This window comes from Bipolaris zeicola, assembly GCF_000523435.1.
Source record: "Bipolaris zeicola 26-R-13 unplaced genomic scaffold scaffold_178, whole genome shotgun sequence".
Taxonomy (NCBI): domain Eukaryota; kingdom Fungi; phylum Ascomycota; class Dothideomycetes; order Pleosporales; family Pleosporaceae; genus Bipolaris; species Bipolaris zeicola.
In genome coordinates, this window is record NW_006912227.1 from 13,827 (window position 1) to 30,329 (window position 16,503).

At 53.6% G+C, this 16,503-nt stretch overlaps 5 protein-coding genes across 5 annotated transcripts; 1 reads left to right on the plus strand and 4 right to left on the minus strand.

Annotated features, from left to right (window-relative positions):
• Nucleotides 1–364: 364 nt before the first annotated feature.
• Nucleotides 365–8,182, minus strand: COCCADRAFT_104749 (uncharacterized protein; the record flags this gene model as incomplete). Its single annotated transcript, XM_007717404.1, has 10 exons — nucleotides 365–487; nucleotides 555–750; nucleotides 805–1,365; nucleotides 1,416–1,756; nucleotides 1,942–2,035; nucleotides 2,214–4,055; nucleotides 5,236–5,464; nucleotides 5,617–6,522; nucleotides 6,594–6,687; nucleotides 7,424–8,182. The coding sequence occupies 10 exons, from the start codon at nucleotides 8,180–8,182 to the stop codon at nucleotides 365–367; spliced, it is 5,145 nt and encodes a 1,714-aa protein (XP_007715594.1).
• Nucleotides 8,183–8,717: 535 nt separating this feature from the next.
• On the minus strand, nucleotides 8,718–11,271 carry COCCADRAFT_39616 (uncharacterized protein; the record flags this gene model as incomplete). Its single annotated transcript, XM_007717405.1, has 2 exons — nucleotides 8,718–9,056; nucleotides 9,106–11,271. The coding sequence occupies 2 exons, from the start codon at nucleotides 11,269–11,271 to the stop codon at nucleotides 8,718–8,720; spliced, it is 2,505 nt and encodes an 834-aa protein (XP_007715595.1).
• A 1,224-nt stretch (nucleotides 11,272–12,495) lies between these two features.
• Nucleotides 12,496–13,734, minus strand: COCCADRAFT_39617 (uncharacterized protein; the record flags this gene model as incomplete). The annotated part of the gene is made up of 4 exons (XM_007717406.1): nucleotides 12,496–12,546; nucleotides 12,605–13,098; nucleotides 13,165–13,411; nucleotides 13,471–13,734. The coding sequence occupies 4 exons, from the start codon at nucleotides 13,732–13,734 to the stop codon at nucleotides 12,496–12,498; spliced, it is 1,056 nt and encodes a 351-aa protein (XP_007715596.1).
• Nucleotides 13,735–14,219: 485 nt separating this feature from the next.
• COCCADRAFT_104795 (uncharacterized protein) lies at nucleotides 14,220–14,926 on the minus strand (the record flags this gene model as incomplete). The annotated part of the gene is made up of 6 exons (XM_007717407.1): nucleotides 14,220–14,245; nucleotides 14,307–14,345; nucleotides 14,398–14,446; nucleotides 14,498–14,578; nucleotides 14,635–14,652; nucleotides 14,702–14,926. The coding sequence occupies 6 exons, from the start codon at nucleotides 14,924–14,926 to the stop codon at nucleotides 14,220–14,222; spliced, it is 438 nt and encodes a 145-aa protein (XP_007715597.1).
• Nucleotides 14,927–15,332: 406 nt separating this feature from the next.
• Nucleotides 15,333–16,154, plus strand: COCCADRAFT_104783 (uncharacterized protein; the record flags this gene model as incomplete). The annotated part of the gene is made up of 3 exons (XM_007717408.1): nucleotides 15,333–15,628; nucleotides 15,706–15,971; nucleotides 16,024–16,154. The coding sequence occupies 3 exons, from the start codon at nucleotides 15,333–15,335 to the stop codon at nucleotides 16,152–16,154; spliced, it is 693 nt and encodes a 230-aa protein (XP_007715598.1).
• Between the last annotated feature and the right edge of the window lie 349 nt (nucleotides 16,155–16,503).

A 16,503-nucleotide genomic window follows, 5' to 3' on the forward strand; every position in this document is an offset into this window, starting at 1 on the left:
AAGAAAAAAAAAGAGCCGACCCAGGTTGAGGAAAACATACACAAGGCAAACAAAGAGCTTTTTTCGGTTCGGAAAGGGACGAGAGGTGTTGACGTGTCGAACGAGGACCGTGCCGCGCGTCCATTGGACGAACAGGGTGTCGTGTTCGAACTTCCAAGTCAGGCAAATGAGGCTAAGCTGAGTGACGGCTCGGCACAGCCAATCTGCTGACGATACGCTACCTTGACAAGGACATTTGAGATGACTGTAGATGGATAAGAGTCCTGGATGATGTACATGGCGTGCTTCGTATCCAGGGTTGCTTGGCGGTGTCACTACAACTAGACCGGATTAAGGCTGCAAACCGCTGTTGTTGAAGCAGCGCTCAAGCTCCAAGTCGGCGCTGGATAAGGCGCTGAAGCATCTCCAGCTGAGCACGCTCTTGCTCTGAAGGCGGTGGCGGGTCTGCGTTGGCCATGGCTGTGATGACGTTCGGAGGAGCTTCGGACTGTTTCACGTGAGTTAGCGCCATTGATCACAAAACAAGGCATGTGGGGCGCAGGGAGAAGTCTTACGGTGAGACTGTAGATGAGCGCCTGAACTTTGCCCTCGCTCAAGTCGACCTCGGGCTCTTTTCCTGCCAGCTGAGCCAGGGTGAGTGCTGCTTGCTGTTGCTCAATAGAATGTGCGAGGTAGTTTTGCATAGACGCGTTGCGTTGTGCTGCCGCCTCCACAGCCTTTGGTGCTCCATAGTTCTTCATCACACGACCACTACAAGATGCATTAGTGCCTGCTATAATATCGTGAAGATGAGAATGTACATACCTCTTGACTTTGCTGATGAAGTCGAGGACGACCCCCTTCTCTGGCACACGGAAGATCTTTGAGCTGAGATCCTTCGAGTCATTATCGCCAAACACGTAGTTGCCTTCGCCATCAGTGTCATCATCCGGATCATTAGTGATTTCGATCAAACCGTTGTTGCGCATGCCGCGTGAGAACACTGGCTCGACATACTCAGAGTGTTTGCGTACTCGAACTCTGCGCGTGATCCGGGCAAACGGCGCAGTGTTGCTCATCTCAACATCGTGGTCATCAGCGCTCAAATCGTTCTGCACCAACAAACCACTACGAAGATCGTGATCAATATGTCGGGGGCATTTCCAGGCATCGCGCTGAGATGCATCAAAGCTGATGTGTGGCGGATTAGCGAGTGGGGGGTCACAGCAGTCCAAGTGCCAGTATGCGTGACAGAAGTCACACTTCAGCATTTGGCGCTTGTTACCGCTCGATAACCCACACTGGACACACAAGATGACCTTTTGATCGTTGTCGATGACCTTGGTATATTCTGGCTTCTGGTAGCCATATCCACTGTTCTTCGCCCTGTTTCCGTTGTTAGTGTCAAATCACGCGATGAAACGCGTCACACTTACAGAGGGAACTTCTTGACTTCCTCAAAGTAAGACCCATCAGGACGCGCAGAAACACCCTCGAAATTGTTTTGGATGTCTTGCGGCAAGGCAAAGGCACGAGGGTTGGTGCGCTCCAGCTTATCGAAGAGCGGCCACAAGCTGGGATGTGTCTCTTCGGAGTCATCGGGTGCACCAAACTTGGCATTACATTCGTAGCAGTAGAAGGCACCGTCAGGTACCTGTATCCTCGGTGGATCGCAGCATAGCAAGTGGAAAACGCGTGGGCAGTTTTCGCAGCAGACAAACTCGCCAGCACCTCTACACGCAGAGCAGAAGTCGTCGCTCTCCGACTGTGGCGAGTTCTGGCATTCCGTTAGAGGCGAAGATAAAACTGAGAGTGGAGGAGAATATGGAAATTTGGGAGGAGTTATGTTCGTAGTGAGAAACATTGGTGTTGGGAGATGAAAAAAGAAAATGATGTTGATGAGTTGTGCGGTGGAAGAGGAATGGTGTGGTTGGATGCTGCGGGATTTTGAGTGGCACTTACGGGGTCATTGTCATCAGGCCCCAGCTGTCTCGAACCGCCACCACCAGTAAACGCTACACCAGCAATAGGTCCTGCATCTCGGTTTTTGACTGGCCTGTGTGTACAATAGTTAGTCTTCTGGTGATTCGATAGGATAAACGGTATTGTTTGGTGCAAACACGTAAGGCTTGCCCACTCGACGCTAAGAGAGTTGCGCCGACACGGGTACAGACATCGGCCTATGCCCCCAAGGGCTTGAGAGCGATGCTGCAAGAAAGAAAAGAAACACTTACGATCGCTTAGTTCTGGCACCCTGACCGTTGGTGAGTTTGACACGCTTGGGCGCCGGTCCGACGGCTGGTGTCGAAGGCCGTGTCACTGTAGCTGGCTCAGATTGAGGTGAGGAAAACCGTAACGGATCGTCTCGCAGACGCTTGGTGCCGTGGTTTGGCGCTCGTCCGGGGCGCCGTGGTTGATCAGAGTCTACCGGTGGGCCTACGGCAATCTGAGATTCTGTTAGAGACTCTGTCTCAAGGATTTCGTCATCAAAGCGGACATCAGAGACTGGAGGGGGGATCTGGTCGAACTGGCGGATAGGCTGTTCCTCCACCATAGATTTGCGCATCTGATAGAGACGGTCGTCTTCCGCCTGCTGCTCTGCGGTAAGTGGCTGCTGCTTGTAGGCATGCTTGCCAAAGAGTTTTCCCGCATTGGCTTTCGCCTTCTTAGCAGCGCGTGCATGGGCGATGTTCTTCCCTTTCTTCGGTCCTGAGGCTGGTGCTGCAGCAGCGCTCTTTCCGTTGACCTGCACCGGCTCTGGCGGGCCTTTCAGCACTATCTCTTCATTGACCTCTGAAAGTTCAGAATCGCTTGCACCAGTGTCGGGCGTCCTTGCTACCGGAGTAGGCACAGTCGTCGAGAGACCACCATCCACGTCCATAGCAGAATCTGGCGCGGATTTTCCATTGGTAGCAGCTCGTTTCCGAGGCGACTTTGAGGGCATCCTTGGTGTTGATTCTGCATAGGTATCTGCTGCTGGCAGAGCAGGCGCTGTGCTGAATGGGTGGGGCGCAGCTTCAGAATGTGGGTCCAGTGCTGACTGCAATGCCTTGTGCGTGTCGTTCAGCATCGATTCAGTGGTTGAGACAGAATCATCGGGAACAACTTCACTGCTAGCCCTAGGGGATGGCGGCTGGCTGGATAATGAAACACCGTTGTTGGCCGTGTTGGGCTGGTCAAAGCGCCTGTCTCTAGTGAGGCCCATTTTCATTTTTTCTTCAAGCTTGAATGACTTGATGAACTTGCGAAAACGGTTATATTGCTTGGGCGTGCTCCTCTCGTGAATTACTGCATCTAGGGCCTCGGCTAGTTCTGGGTCACTTTTGCTCTGTTCAAAGGCGCGCTTCAAGGCGATGCCTACATAACGCCTGCCCTTGCTGCTGTTGGCCTTTGAAATGGCATCGTTGACAGCGATTTGAATGCGCTGTGTGCTCGCTGCAACAGGCTCGGACATGGAAATCGCCTGTACGGCGGGGCTCCCTGAGACGGGCGTGCTCTTGCTGTAACAGTTCTTTACAGGCGTTTTGCCGTTGACAGGCGTCTTGCTTTGCACGGGCGTCTTGCCCCTGACTGGAGTTTTCGACACCTTCACCTTCTTCTTCGGCTTGGTAGGCTCGTAGTCGTCATCCTCTTCGTCCTCGAGAACAGGAAAGCCGGCCTGTATCTCGTACTCTTCTTGCCGCTCTGAATCATCAGGCTCAAGCTCTGGAGCCGGAGTAACTTCTGGAGTTGACCCCGCGTCGTCGCCAAACGCAATATTCACTTTTCCCAGCAATGAGTTCCGAGGAGCCGGTCCGTCGAGAGCGCGCGCGCGCTGCTTGTCCTTTGCCTTTGGGGGCACGCCGAGGGGGGCCATATTCTCAAGGACGCCGTGCCGCGCAAAACCGTGCTCTTCAAAAGAGGGCGTAAGAGTTTGGGGTTGGGGCTCGGTCCACTCGGTGATTGAGCGCTGCTTCTTGTCGTAGACGTGATCGTTTGTTGTGCCAGTAGGTGAGGCGTAGGGCGTGGTGCTAGACCTTGGTTGCGATCGAAAGTCGCGCTCCCGGGCAGACTTGCGGAGGGCCGGCATGGCGAAACTGGAACTTGGTCAGCGCGCTGTATTTGATTAACAAATCTCTGTTCTCACTTCGCGTGCTATCCGGGAATTTTACACGCCCCAATGCCGAGCCCGGTGTTGGTGGGTCGGTCGTGCAAGAATGAAAGCGATCAAGGCTATTCGAGAGTGCCCTGGACGCTTGGACGGGCCTTCTTATTATGTCAGCCCCCTACACATTCACCAATATCGCAGCACCTGGCAGACACTTGAAATTTGATCTAGTATCAATAGGTGGAATGGTGAAGAAGAAATCTTCTGTTTCACCACCTAGCATTAGTATGATGGGAGAATAACACTTCACAAAGACTGTGAGGGACACGGCAAGTCACCCAACCTCCGCTTTTTCCGTCAGATCCTCCTCTCACTTTCACCGACTAACACCACACCACGTGAGTTTCCAAATGCGTATTCTGTCATGGCCTTCTAAACGTTACAGCAAGTACGAAACTCGTGCTCATATCTATTGTGCGAGAAACTATTGTGCACATTTAATTCAGGGGTAGGCTCTGTTCTCATACTTAATCTCCTCCTATGAAAAAAAAAGCTCAGAGCAATCGAACACGAAACAGAGCAAGCCGAGCTATCCGCATATCTCTTACTATTGTTTGGCTAGAAAAGACTTCCGTTCACGCTTGGCTTGGCGCCCAGGTGATGAAAATAAAGCAAAGACGATTCTGCTTAGATAACCACAGGAAGCTATACTTCATGTAGACTCGGTATTCTATCTCCTGTTACCCATTAGTAGAAAACCACCTTAGCATGGTTTTGTAAATTCTTGTGTGATCTGGTTCCGACACTTAACCAACCTTGGGTTGTGAGCGTTGTGTGGTATGCGTTCGCGACTCAATTCGGCAATTAGCAATAAGCTACTAAGCACTTATCTGTGTCGAAATCGTACGATATACAGCAAAAGCTTACATGCATGATCACGCAGATAATAGGCTCGTAGTTTTCCGGAGGACTGATCTTTTGGAGGTTGCTATCACTTCTACTTGATCATGGGCTTTGCCCACAGTACATGGCACACCTTTTTTTTTGGGAGTACCAGTCTTGTCTCTCCCCTGCGATGCTGTTTTTACGCTCTCAAAAATTGGCACATCGTCCGAATTCGGCTCGGAAAAGATTGAGCAAACCTGTAGATCTCTGCAATCTACGCTTACTCTTCGTCGTCACTCTCCTCCTCGGCGGCAGCGGCGGCGCCGTCAGCGGCAGGCTTCTTCGCAGGCTTCTTCTTCTTCTTGTTGTTCTTCTTCTTTGTCACAGTCTTTCCAATAGGCTGCTCTAGGATCTTGAGGATCTCCTCGTCTTCAATCTTCTTATCAGACTTGTACTTGGACACGTCAATAGGAGTAGGCTGAGCAAGGCGCTGCATGCCGTTCTTGCCAATTGCTGTTCCAAAGTTAGCCGTTAATTCATTTTTTCTTCTATCTGCTGCTTTGACCAGCTGTGATATGATCGGAGCAAGGAGTCACACAAACACGGTCGAGCAGCATTTTGCGATCCGCGCCTAAAGAGCAGGTATATGGGGTATGAAAACTTACAAACAGTGGAGAACAACCTAGCCACGGGCTGGTTGTCCTTGTCAACAACGACCTCGTACTGGCGAAGTACACCAGTGCGGACACACTCGACGACACCAACCTTGGCGCCCTTCTCGTCCTCAAGCTGTCGCAAGCTGAAGGGGAAAGTTCCGAACTTCTTGACAACCTCGGACAGAAGTGCTCGGGAAGTTGGGCGCTTCAGTTGGTAGGTGGTAGCTGTGCGGCGGTGCAGAGTAGTCCTGTTGCTGTTGTTCTTGACCTTGCCGCTTCCCAGACTGACACCCATCTCGACACCCCAAACTTCGCCGGCTTCGGGCAGACCCTCACCCCTGACACCCTCACCAGGAGCAAGGATAATCTTCTTCTTGGACTCAATCTCGTTGTGGTCAAAGAGCCAGATAGTGGTGCTCTCGACGAGGTTGCAGTCGTAAGCCTTGACGACCTTCTCGAGCATGTTGGTCATCTGACTCTGTGTGTAGGGCTTCTTGGTGGCTGCCTTCTTTTGCTCCTCCTCATCGCTGTAGGGAAGTAGGCTTGGGGGTACCATCAACCTCAAGAGAAGCTCGTTTGCGTAGTGTGTAGCCAAAATAAGATCAGCTTCGCGTCCGGTGACCTCGCCAGTGTTACCGACAATGACATTGTCGCAAACAATGGTACAGAAACCATCGATCTGAGCGCCCAACTGAATCTTGACGACTTCTCCTTCCTTCAGTGTTGTTGCAGCCTCCTCGGTATCGGACTTGAGGGGCGTGTAGGGAGTGATGTAGGCGCTCGGTGAGATGGTGGTGCAGTGTCCAATGCCCTTCTGGACCTTCTTGCCCTTGTAGACCTTGCCGACCTCCTCCTCCAGGAGCTTGTCGCCGCGCTCGCAGAGCTCGACAATGTTAGCGTCAGCGGCGATCCATCCTAGCCATGGGTCAACTCGAGTCTCGTGCCTGGAAATCGGCAGTAAGCGGAGGGGTGCGGGGCCAACGTACCTGAGACCTCCTTGAGGACTCTTTGAGATATGTCGGCGGCGACCTTGTACTTGGTGATAGTATCTGGGTTCGCCAGAGAGTAGTCTGTCGTGTGCTGTTAGCTTCTGCGACCATTTAGCGAGGCCCAGGTCTCATCTCATGGAGCTATTTCTTTGTGCATAGCTTCATGTGATGCCGGTACAGGCAGGGGCTGCGTGGTGAGCTTACCAACAGCTGCTGTTTCAGTGGCCATCTTGAGTATATGTAGTGGAGGAGTGGAAAGATGGTCCAGGAGCTAGAATTGGAGTGGTGCGCAAGGTCGTTCCTGTGTTTAGAGCAAGCCCCTCAGTGGGGTGCTTTCGATGCTTTCGCTTAGCCACAGCCCAATGACGACGATCGCCTGACAACGTCACTTGTGCCTTGATCCTTTGTCAACCGTGGATCCATCGTTCCGCTCCGCATGCGAATCTGTGTGGGTGACATGAGTGTGATTGAGAATTGCATCTCACATGATCGCATTGCTTTTTAGCTTCAGTCCATCTGCACCGCTCGTTGTCATGTCACGTAAGTACAGGCTGCTTGGATGAGGCATGAGCTGCTAGCAGTAGAAAGCGATGGCATTTTTCTCACTCCTGTAGACCGAAAATATTAGGGTGCTATTTTGCAATTCCAAGGGACTATTTGCTTTGGACTACTCGAGGCTATAATCAAACCTCCAGCAACCCATCCACCACAACCGCCCTGTGATCACTACTAAACACCCCGTCATCAAACCGAGTCGCCAACACACTCGACCCCTCAACCACCCAGTCCCCTCGCCCTCTCGGCCCCACAAACACAAAATCAATCACCTCCTTCCCTTCATCCTGAAACCCCGTAAACGTAATCTCATGCCCATACACCCATCTCGCCTGCTCCCTCGTGTCCTGCAAGATAGACTCCTCAGCATTTAGAATCCTATACGCCTCACCGTCCGTCTCAGAATTAAGATCACCCCCGAGGAAGAAGGGCAGAGCGCTCGAAGAACTATTCGCAGGCGCGGTGACTTGAGCTGTAACGTTTTGAATAATCTTTGCAGACTCGCGGCGGGAAACGGGACCAGCATTGTCCAGATGCGTGCTCATTGCGACGAGTGTCTTCTTGCGTTGAATGTGTTTGAAGGTACCAATCGTGATGATGCGGATGGAGCCTGCATCCCATCCTTTTTTCCCTACAGCCCCATCTTCGTTGAGCCAGACAGTCTGCCATTCGAGTAGCTTCCAGACTGTTTTTCGGTAAATGACGGGGCTGTACTCGCCCTTGGTTTTGCCATCGTCTCGGCCGACGCCGATATATGCCCATTCGTCGCCGAGACCAGATATGATGTCAGTGAGTTGTGAGTTGAGAACTTCTTGCAGACATATAAAGGCTTCGGGGTTGTGCAGAGTATTGTAGTGCAGCTCATTGAGGATTAGTTGGCGACGAGTAGACCATGGTTTCTCGCCTGTTGAAGGCGGATTAGCTGCATAGCGGATGTTATGGGTAAGAATCCGGATGGGAAGCGACGCGGTGTTGACTTTCATGATAAAGGTGAGTAGAGTGGTGAGGAAGATGGTTGCTCTCAGCATCATGACGTTTCGGCAAGGCACCTTGTCTTAGCTGAAACCCAGCGCACCGCGTTGCAATTTGACCAAGCCGTAGGGTATTTGGGAGCGAGCAAAACACACCACAAATGCTTGACCAAGATTCCGTGATGCAGATAAGTATGCGATTGCGTCTACCTCTATCGCTACGTCGAAAATTATCAACCCTACTTATACAACCACCAGTTCCACTAGGAACAAAGCCAAGTAGCAAGATAACGCAGCAATAGTCTTGGAGAAAAAAGACCAGGTTCAACAATGACGTCCGCCGTACAGAAGTGATCCAACGTGGGGGCTACGGTTTTCCAGGTCTTTTAGCCAGCAAATAAGAACGCCTAAGCAACAGCACGCGGTCTGCATGTGCAACTCCACATGCTCCTAATCCGAGCTGCTATTTGTACATGGAACTGTATACCCTGAATGCGCTCGCTTATGGACAAAATGATGCACCCTCTAAAAAATGACCTGCCTAAATCGCGAGGTTGAATGCACGTTCGCAATTGTTTTCCATTCCTATAACCAATCATTGACCAGTTCGTTTTCGTACGTTCTCCGTATGCGCCCGATTCTTCAGATGGAGTTCGAAATTGTTGACTGTCTGCTCGGGACCTGCATTGTACAGCTTTCCAGGGCAATCCATGCATCGAATCCGAGGTAGGAAGTATGCTTTGTGGTTCGCAGGCAGTGGTGCACCTGGGGCAAGTGTATCTATCCGAACTTGCTTGGGAGCAACGGCGCCGGTCTTGGGATCTTCCGCGGCCTCGTTCATGACTGCATAACGCATGGTGGATTCGAAGAGTTCACCGGGATTTCGGTCACGGAGATCCTGCAATCCTTGTTGGAGCCACGGAGGTGGGGGAGGCTTGTCAAAGTCAGAACGGTTTCCACATTGCCATGGGGGATCATCTTACATGTTGTGAGACAGGAGGCGCAGGCCAAGGTGCTTCCATTGAGCCATCTGGTCTGTATTGTCGTTGCTCATTCGAAGCAGCTGGTGTGGAAGTTGTGGACAGGCGGGGTGATGCTTCGACAGATGGAGGCGCTGTCGGAGTAGAGCGAGAAGGCAAAGCCGGTGATGGTGATGGTGGTGGAGGCATTGAGTTTGCAGTAGGTGTATTTCGTGCCGGCGTTTGCGATGGTGCCATCATTGGGGTGGAAGCAGGCTTTGCGAATGCTTTTGGATTGGCCTGCCACTCTTTCAACTTGGCCGATGAGATGCGAAGTTTGACTATGAGTGAAGTCGATTCAGACACGCTCTCCTCGCGTGTTTCATATCTGAGCGATCTGGCTGTCCGCGGCTCATGATGAGGCTGGAGAGTGGACACTTCAGGTGTTGCTGATCGGCCAATGGCCGAACGCATGGCGGCTTGAGCGGCGGTAGCTGCTCCACGCATACCACGAGTTCGGGCAGTACCTCCAGTCAACTGCGCGGGAGCAGGTGATTCCAGCACAGACTCATCGCTATCAGACTCGTCTGAACTGCCTTCAGCGCGACGACGGCCTTCCCTAGCTTTCCTTGTCGCCTTGAAAAGCTGGCTTTCTTCGATGGTCTCTGCAGCTCCTGGTAGAACCGACGAAACAACCAGTGTGCGTACAGTCCGTTGTCGATCCTTGAGATCTGGTAGTGCCGGGCCACCGCGGCGATTGACTGATCGTTTCTGGCGTCGCTGCTCGCGCATAATGGAGAGCTCGGCGCGCTCCAGGTCTGCATTGCTCAGCTCGTACAGGTAGGGTTGGTAGTCCTTGGTTGCCTGCATTGGGCGGAAGACGGAGGGGAGTGGAGAAGGCAAGAAGTTGTCCTGAATGTCAGCATCCTCCACAGGGCGCCCATCGAAGGGATGCCCTGTAATGTATAGACTCTTTGTAAACATTTGACATTGTTCCCTTATGGAATGAGCAATGGCGGTGGTGAACTCTCCGGACAGGGACAGGTCCGCAGCCATCTGTCTTGCAAACTCCTCAGGTGCATTCAGCGGGTTGTTGATTTCCCATTCGAATTGGTCCATGAGAGTGTGCTGGCCAATGGTGATGTTCAACTTGATTGATATCCGCATCTCGTCGTTCTTATATGCGGAGTATGGTAGGTGGGGGTCCAATGGCTCGTCGTCAAAGAAGGCATGAGGGTAGTAGTCCTGGACCTGTTCGTGGATCTCGCGATCAATCTGCTGCATTACATTCTGGCGCAGCTCAGGTGGTATCTGGAAGTCTTCAACGAGCGTCTGGGCGAACAAGAGGGGGTTTGTGACGCGGTCGTGCAGGTTCCAGGTAAACGTGTCTCGGAGCTTCAATCTGTCCAGTTCAATGTCCAGACGCACAGGCACCAGCTCTTCAATCTGCTCCGCCTGCTGCGCTATCTTGTCTCTCGGGATCTTCAATTGCGGCGCGAGCCGACGGCCAGCGCGCTTGGCATGTTCGGGATATAGCAATTTTGTTTGCGGGAGAGCGCGGGGATCTCTGGGGTCCGGGGGAATGTCAGTCACGCCGTTGCCATAGCCGGCATAGCCATAGCCAAAAATTGCGCCGGGGTTTTGGCGGCGCACAGGATAGACTTCGTCGCGGTAAAAGTGACGCAGGTCGTTTAGTTGGCCGTATACCTTCTCGGAATGCTTGTTGCGTTCGTACTTGTTGACGCTGTCAAGCAGGTCGCGCGCAATGTAGCGATCGAGAAGCTGTTTCTGCAAGGCCGTGGGTTGCGCCCCGTCATCGTGCGAGGGTGTGCGCGACGACTTGCGGGTGCCTGAACGCGATCGCTTTCGACTGGGCGACGCGCCGTTGATGGCGTCGGTATGTGCTGGCGATGCCGTGTCGCCGTGGGTGGGCGTCAGGTTGAGGCCAGAGGCGGCCATGACGGCCTTGGCCTTTTGTTTTCCGTCTCGGATCGCGTTGTTCTCGGCGGACGCGATGTCTGCTCCATTGATGCTGGGAGGAGGGGCGTTGGGAGGCTGAACGGCGCCGTCGCCCGAGGTGCCGTTGGTGGTGGTGGTGGAGGAGGAGGAAGTGGTGGACGCGCCGTGCTGTTGCTGCTGGGCGGTGGACGAGTCGAGCGTCTGGGAGTCGGCTGTGGGCGGAGACAGCATGGCGGGGGAGAGTCTATTGCGCGCAGCAGGAGCGACCTGCGTGAAGCTGCCCTGGTTAGAGCCGCGACATACACGTGGGCAGGAGTGATGGATAGATGCGTCGACGTCTGGGTGGGTCGGTGGTCGGTGGGCGTCGCAGGCGGTCGCGACTGGCCCAAGAAGGGGGCGGGAGAGCGACGCAGCAACAACAGCGCCGCCAGGGCCAATGCCGCTGCCCTCGCCCGCCATCGCCAACGCGACACAGACACACGCAAATCCTCACAGAGACGACATGGCGCTACTCGACAGCGGGGAGATAAAAACACGCACTCAAACATACCTCTGGGAGCATGCAATTTGCGCGTCGTCACTGGTCACCGGGCTGGCTGGGCCTATCTGTTTGGCTGTGCAGGGCAGGAAATGCCGATCGGGTAGTCGAGCGCGCAGCGGCGGTCCGCAAGGCTCTGGCAGGCCCGGAGTATTGGCAGAATCCTAAATCGGCGAAACACCTGGCTGCGGTACCTTAGTTAGTGAGGGGTCGCGGGCGTGGATAAGCTCGGGATGATGAGTTGTGTGTCAGGCAGGGCGCTGATGGGTTTGCGTTGCCGCTTGCAAGCGCCGAGCCACACAACCCATCCCACAGTGACTACGCCCACACTGTACACCACCCTCTCCCGCCGCCCACCGGCGGTGGTTGTGTGTAGTATCTCTGGGGAAACGAGTCAAGATCCCTCCTCTTATTCCTCCCTCGCCCTTCTCCCGTACGACTACACCTGGGTGCACACGCCCGCATACTACCCGTCGACTCCACGCGCTCGTCACGTGCTGCGCCATGGTGGGTACATTCCGAGTCCGCATCCTAGAGTGGTGCATAAGCCTGCCTGCTTGCGTGCTCGACAAAAGCCACCGTGTACACTAATGCTCGGCCTTGTCCAGTATAGAATAAATATTGTATTTTGTCTAAGGAACCGCCAAGTACAAGTCAAAGTCGAGGCCGAAAGTCGAAGTAATGGTAAAAAAAAAAGTAGACGACGCGGCCGGTGCTGCTACCTCCTGATCGCTCAGCTGCTGCATCAACGCTAAGGACGGACAAGGCCTTATACTTGCCAGCCTACCGGCCCACCGGCTACATGTTCCTGATATACTACTGGCAGATGCCTCCAACGCCATGCCTCGCTGGCCCCCGAGGTCTTGCGCCTACCTGCAGTGCACCCAACATTGTTGAACGTAACATGCCATGCCCCCTCAGAGTAGTGAGTCGAGCCTCGTGAAAACACTCAAACACGCAGCAACCACCTGTAGCCCACTGATTAGCACTTACATCCACTACTATGCCGAAATCATGCACACTTACCTCGAGCTGAAGCTCCTTATCCTTGGACCCATTCACCTCGTCCGTGACAAGTTGGCCCAAGTTGGCACCTATACCCTGTGACCCGCCCTGCCGCTTTGCAAAAGGCCACTGCGAGTATTCTGCCAAGAGCTCGTCCACCTGGGCAAATGCTCGCTCCCGAGCCTCATGTCCCAGCGTCGTCAAGGCGTTCTCGAGCACGTTTGCTGCATAAGCTGCACAGACCATGGTGATTGTTCGCAAAACCCTAAACTCCAGTTCTTCGGGAAGGAATTGGCTACCTGGCAAGACGACGGTGCGGTTGGTAAGAACGTTGCGGACCCGGCGTCGAATCTCCTCTTTTGCGCCGCCGTCGGCGACGGGATGTGTGGCCATGTCGAAGAGCAGGAAGTTCTTCTTTTCCGTGCGCAGAATGCCCTTGTCCACAAGCCCTTTACATAGTCGCTCGCGTACTTGCTTCAATTGGTAGCCAATCTTCATCAGATTCCATGTCTCTCCTATATGCACCCATAGTCAGTATCTTGGAACACCGACTTCGCTAGCGTGTGTGCTGCCCAACGTACCGCTCATGAGATCAATCCATGAGTTGACACTCATCTTCTCGCTTGACTTCATCATCTTGAGGGCTTCGTCCAACAGGACCTCGCCCGTCAACGTGTCGTCAATCACCTCAATAACCCGGTCTGCAAGCGGGAACCGTCGTCGCGATGAGTCCTTTTGCATGCTCACCCGGCCTCGGAATGCCAATTCTATGACGATGCATCCTCGCAACGCATACGAAATGTTGTCGTTCCAGAAGGAAAGGTATCCCTATTCTCGTGCATCAGCCTTGCCCCCTTTGCCAACCCTTCCATGTGCAATCAACCCACCTGCTTGTCCTTGAGCCCCATGAGGATAATTTCCTCCATCAGCGTCAGCTTGGGCTGTTTGCTTCTTTCCACATTCTCGCTAATGTCGCGCGGGTCGAATGCAATCTTGTGCCCATTCTCCGAGCTCTCGTAGGACGTTTCGGGGGTGCGATCGTCGATGCGCTTTGGTGCTGGCGAACTGACCCGGCTGCTCTCGTCTTCGCCGTTGCCTGTGGCGCCACCGCCGCCTCCTCTCCGGCGCGTCAGACCAGAGCTCGAAGCCATCGGGGTGTGGTGTTGGTGGAACTAGTGGGGGGTTCTGGTGGAAATTATGGGTGATGCTCCTCGACGGACGCAGGGATGAGGACGCTTGGGCAGCGCATGCGCGGTATCGGATTTTGTGGGACTTTCGGTGTAAGAGGACTGTGGGTGCCAAAGTCGCCGGCCACTACAATGCAATGCAGACAGTCCAAAGGGGTCGATCGCAGGCCGCTTGTGCAAGCCGTGAGTTGGGGTTGGTTCTCGTGTCACAGTAATCAGCGGACGAGGCCCGGGTCTCGCGTGCCAAGAATAGTTACACACGCCTCCATCCTCTGGTAACCCGCCCTCTAGGCACCACAAATAGGCAAGTAGTCATAACATCAGGAGGTGGATAGCGTCAATTCTATCAGAAGTACACTTTGCCGACCCCGGCGACTGTTTTACAAGGAGGCATATATATAGCAATGCCGGTAGAACCGACCACCAAGTCCACGTCCATCTTCCCCGACTCAGTACCCAGCTTCTTGGATATCATCTAGTGCGCTACCACAAAGTTAGCATACAATCCACGGGATGCGTACCAAATTGCCACTCACCATCGGGCTGGGCAAGGATGTACTCCACTGCTTGCTTGACTGTGATATCATGAGTATGCCAAATCCTTCCAACATTCCTCGAAATACGTACCGCTGTGAATGGCATCGGCTTCCTTGTCGGGGATCTCAATGCTGAATTCCTACTCCACTGTCAGCTTGCTCTTTCGCACGCAGCCCGCATTGCGACTAACCTCCTCAATTGCCATGACTACTTCTACGGTATCCAGGCTGTCCAGACCAAGGTCGTTGTGGAAGTGGGACTCGGCATTGAGCTGTGCAAAAATAAGTATTCGCTCTGCAAAATGGCCATGCAAAGTGGGAAAGCTACCTTTGAGGTGTCATTGACCTGCGATTGCGTTAGTGACGAGCCCAAAATTCGAGCGCATTCCCATTACCTTGTCAAAGTTCTTCAGCAGGTCCATTATCCTGCCAGTGACCTCGTCCCGTGACAGACCAGCGCTCGCAGCGTAGCATCGTACGGCCTGGAAGTATACGGAGGGGGTGATTTGCTTTGGCTGAACGAAGGAGCTTCGCGCAACGGGGCGAGCCATTGCGGTCTGGCATCGTGGTGCGGCGCGGACAGCGGACCTTGCGGACCTGAGGAGTGCTGTTCGGAACATGTTGAGCGATTTGCAGAGTGCCGTTGGCGAGATAGCGAGGTCGGTGGAGGGTGGTGATGGCGGCGCTCGACTAGAGTTTAGAACTTCAGACTAAAGTTACATTACGTTAGTCAGCCGTCAGGAAGCCGTTGGCAGCATCAATCAAACAGACCTCCAAAACAACAAACAACAACACTAATGGTGTTTTTCAAAAAAGCAAGAATCAGATAGGTAGAGTCTGGAGTATTGTCTAGTGCACACCTCAGACCTTAGAGTTGCCTCCCAGTCCTCGTTGCCGTCATTGCTGTTCTTGGCCAATCGCAGCTTCGGCGTTACAAGCGACCAACCTCAAGTTTCGAACTTGGCGACAACCTCTCCGCATTCGACAGCAACCCACGGCTCGCCCACGACCCCATCCACGTTCACAATGGCCAGCGCAAAGCCATTGACAATGTTGGCACGCAGCCGCCCAGCTGCCACACTGCTCCGCTCACCACACTTCGCGTCCGGACGCCTCCCCTCGCCTGCCACAGTCGTCTTCTTCTCTACCACCCTCCCCCGTGCCGCCACCCCAGCAGGACCCCCGCCACCAGGCTTCCGGTTACCGAAACCCAAGCGATGGGATGAAGGCGAAGGCGCATTGGACCGCGCCGGCAAGTACTTCTTGCTCATCGAGATGTTCCGTGGCATGTATGTCTCGCTCGAGCAGTTTTTCCGACCGGCGTAAGTAAGCCCCTCTGACGGCGAGCTATGAGCGAGTCTGTAGTCTTTGACCGGTGGAAATCTGACTGTTTCGGAAGATACACCATCTTCTACCCTTTCGAGAAGGGCCCCATCTCACCCCGCTTCCGAGGCGAGCACGCTCTGCGACGGTACCCCACGGGTGAGGAGCGTTGCATTGCTTGCAAGCTCTGCGAGGCCATTTGCCCTGCGCAGGCCATCACAATCGAGGCTGAGGAGCGCATGGACGGTAGCAGGAGGACTACGCGCTACGACATTGATATGACAAAGTGCATCTACTGCGGTCTGTGCCAGGAGAGCTGCCCTGTTGATGCCATTGTCGAAGGTATGTTTGCGGTGAATTGCAAGATTACAGAACAAATACTGACGAACCTTAGGTCCCAATGCTGAGTACGCCACCGAGACGCGTGAGGAGCTTCTGTACAACAAGGAGAAGTTGCTGGCAAACGGAGACAAGTGGGAGCCCGAGATTGCTGCGGCTGCTCGTGCCGATGCACCTTACAGATAAGGGGAGTTCTGAACCTTGTGACATTGTTGTAAATATTATAGGAGCGGTTCTACTCGACAACACCAAGCGTTGGGTTCCTTTTGTCAATGCATCATCAGTATACTCAAAGAACCGCCCTTGACATATACAATGACCTAATCACAGGTTTTACGTGGAGCAAATGTACAGGTTGCGTTGCCGGTTATGGAGAGAGCAATCGGTATACCATTTTTTCTTTGATAGAGAGAGCTAGCACATGAACCGCAAAACAAAGTTCTCGTAGAAAGCATTGTAATATTCAAGACCGCAGACTCCATGATATGGTATCAAACGCCAAAATGCTCCCTAGATAGCACGCACGTTACCGCCT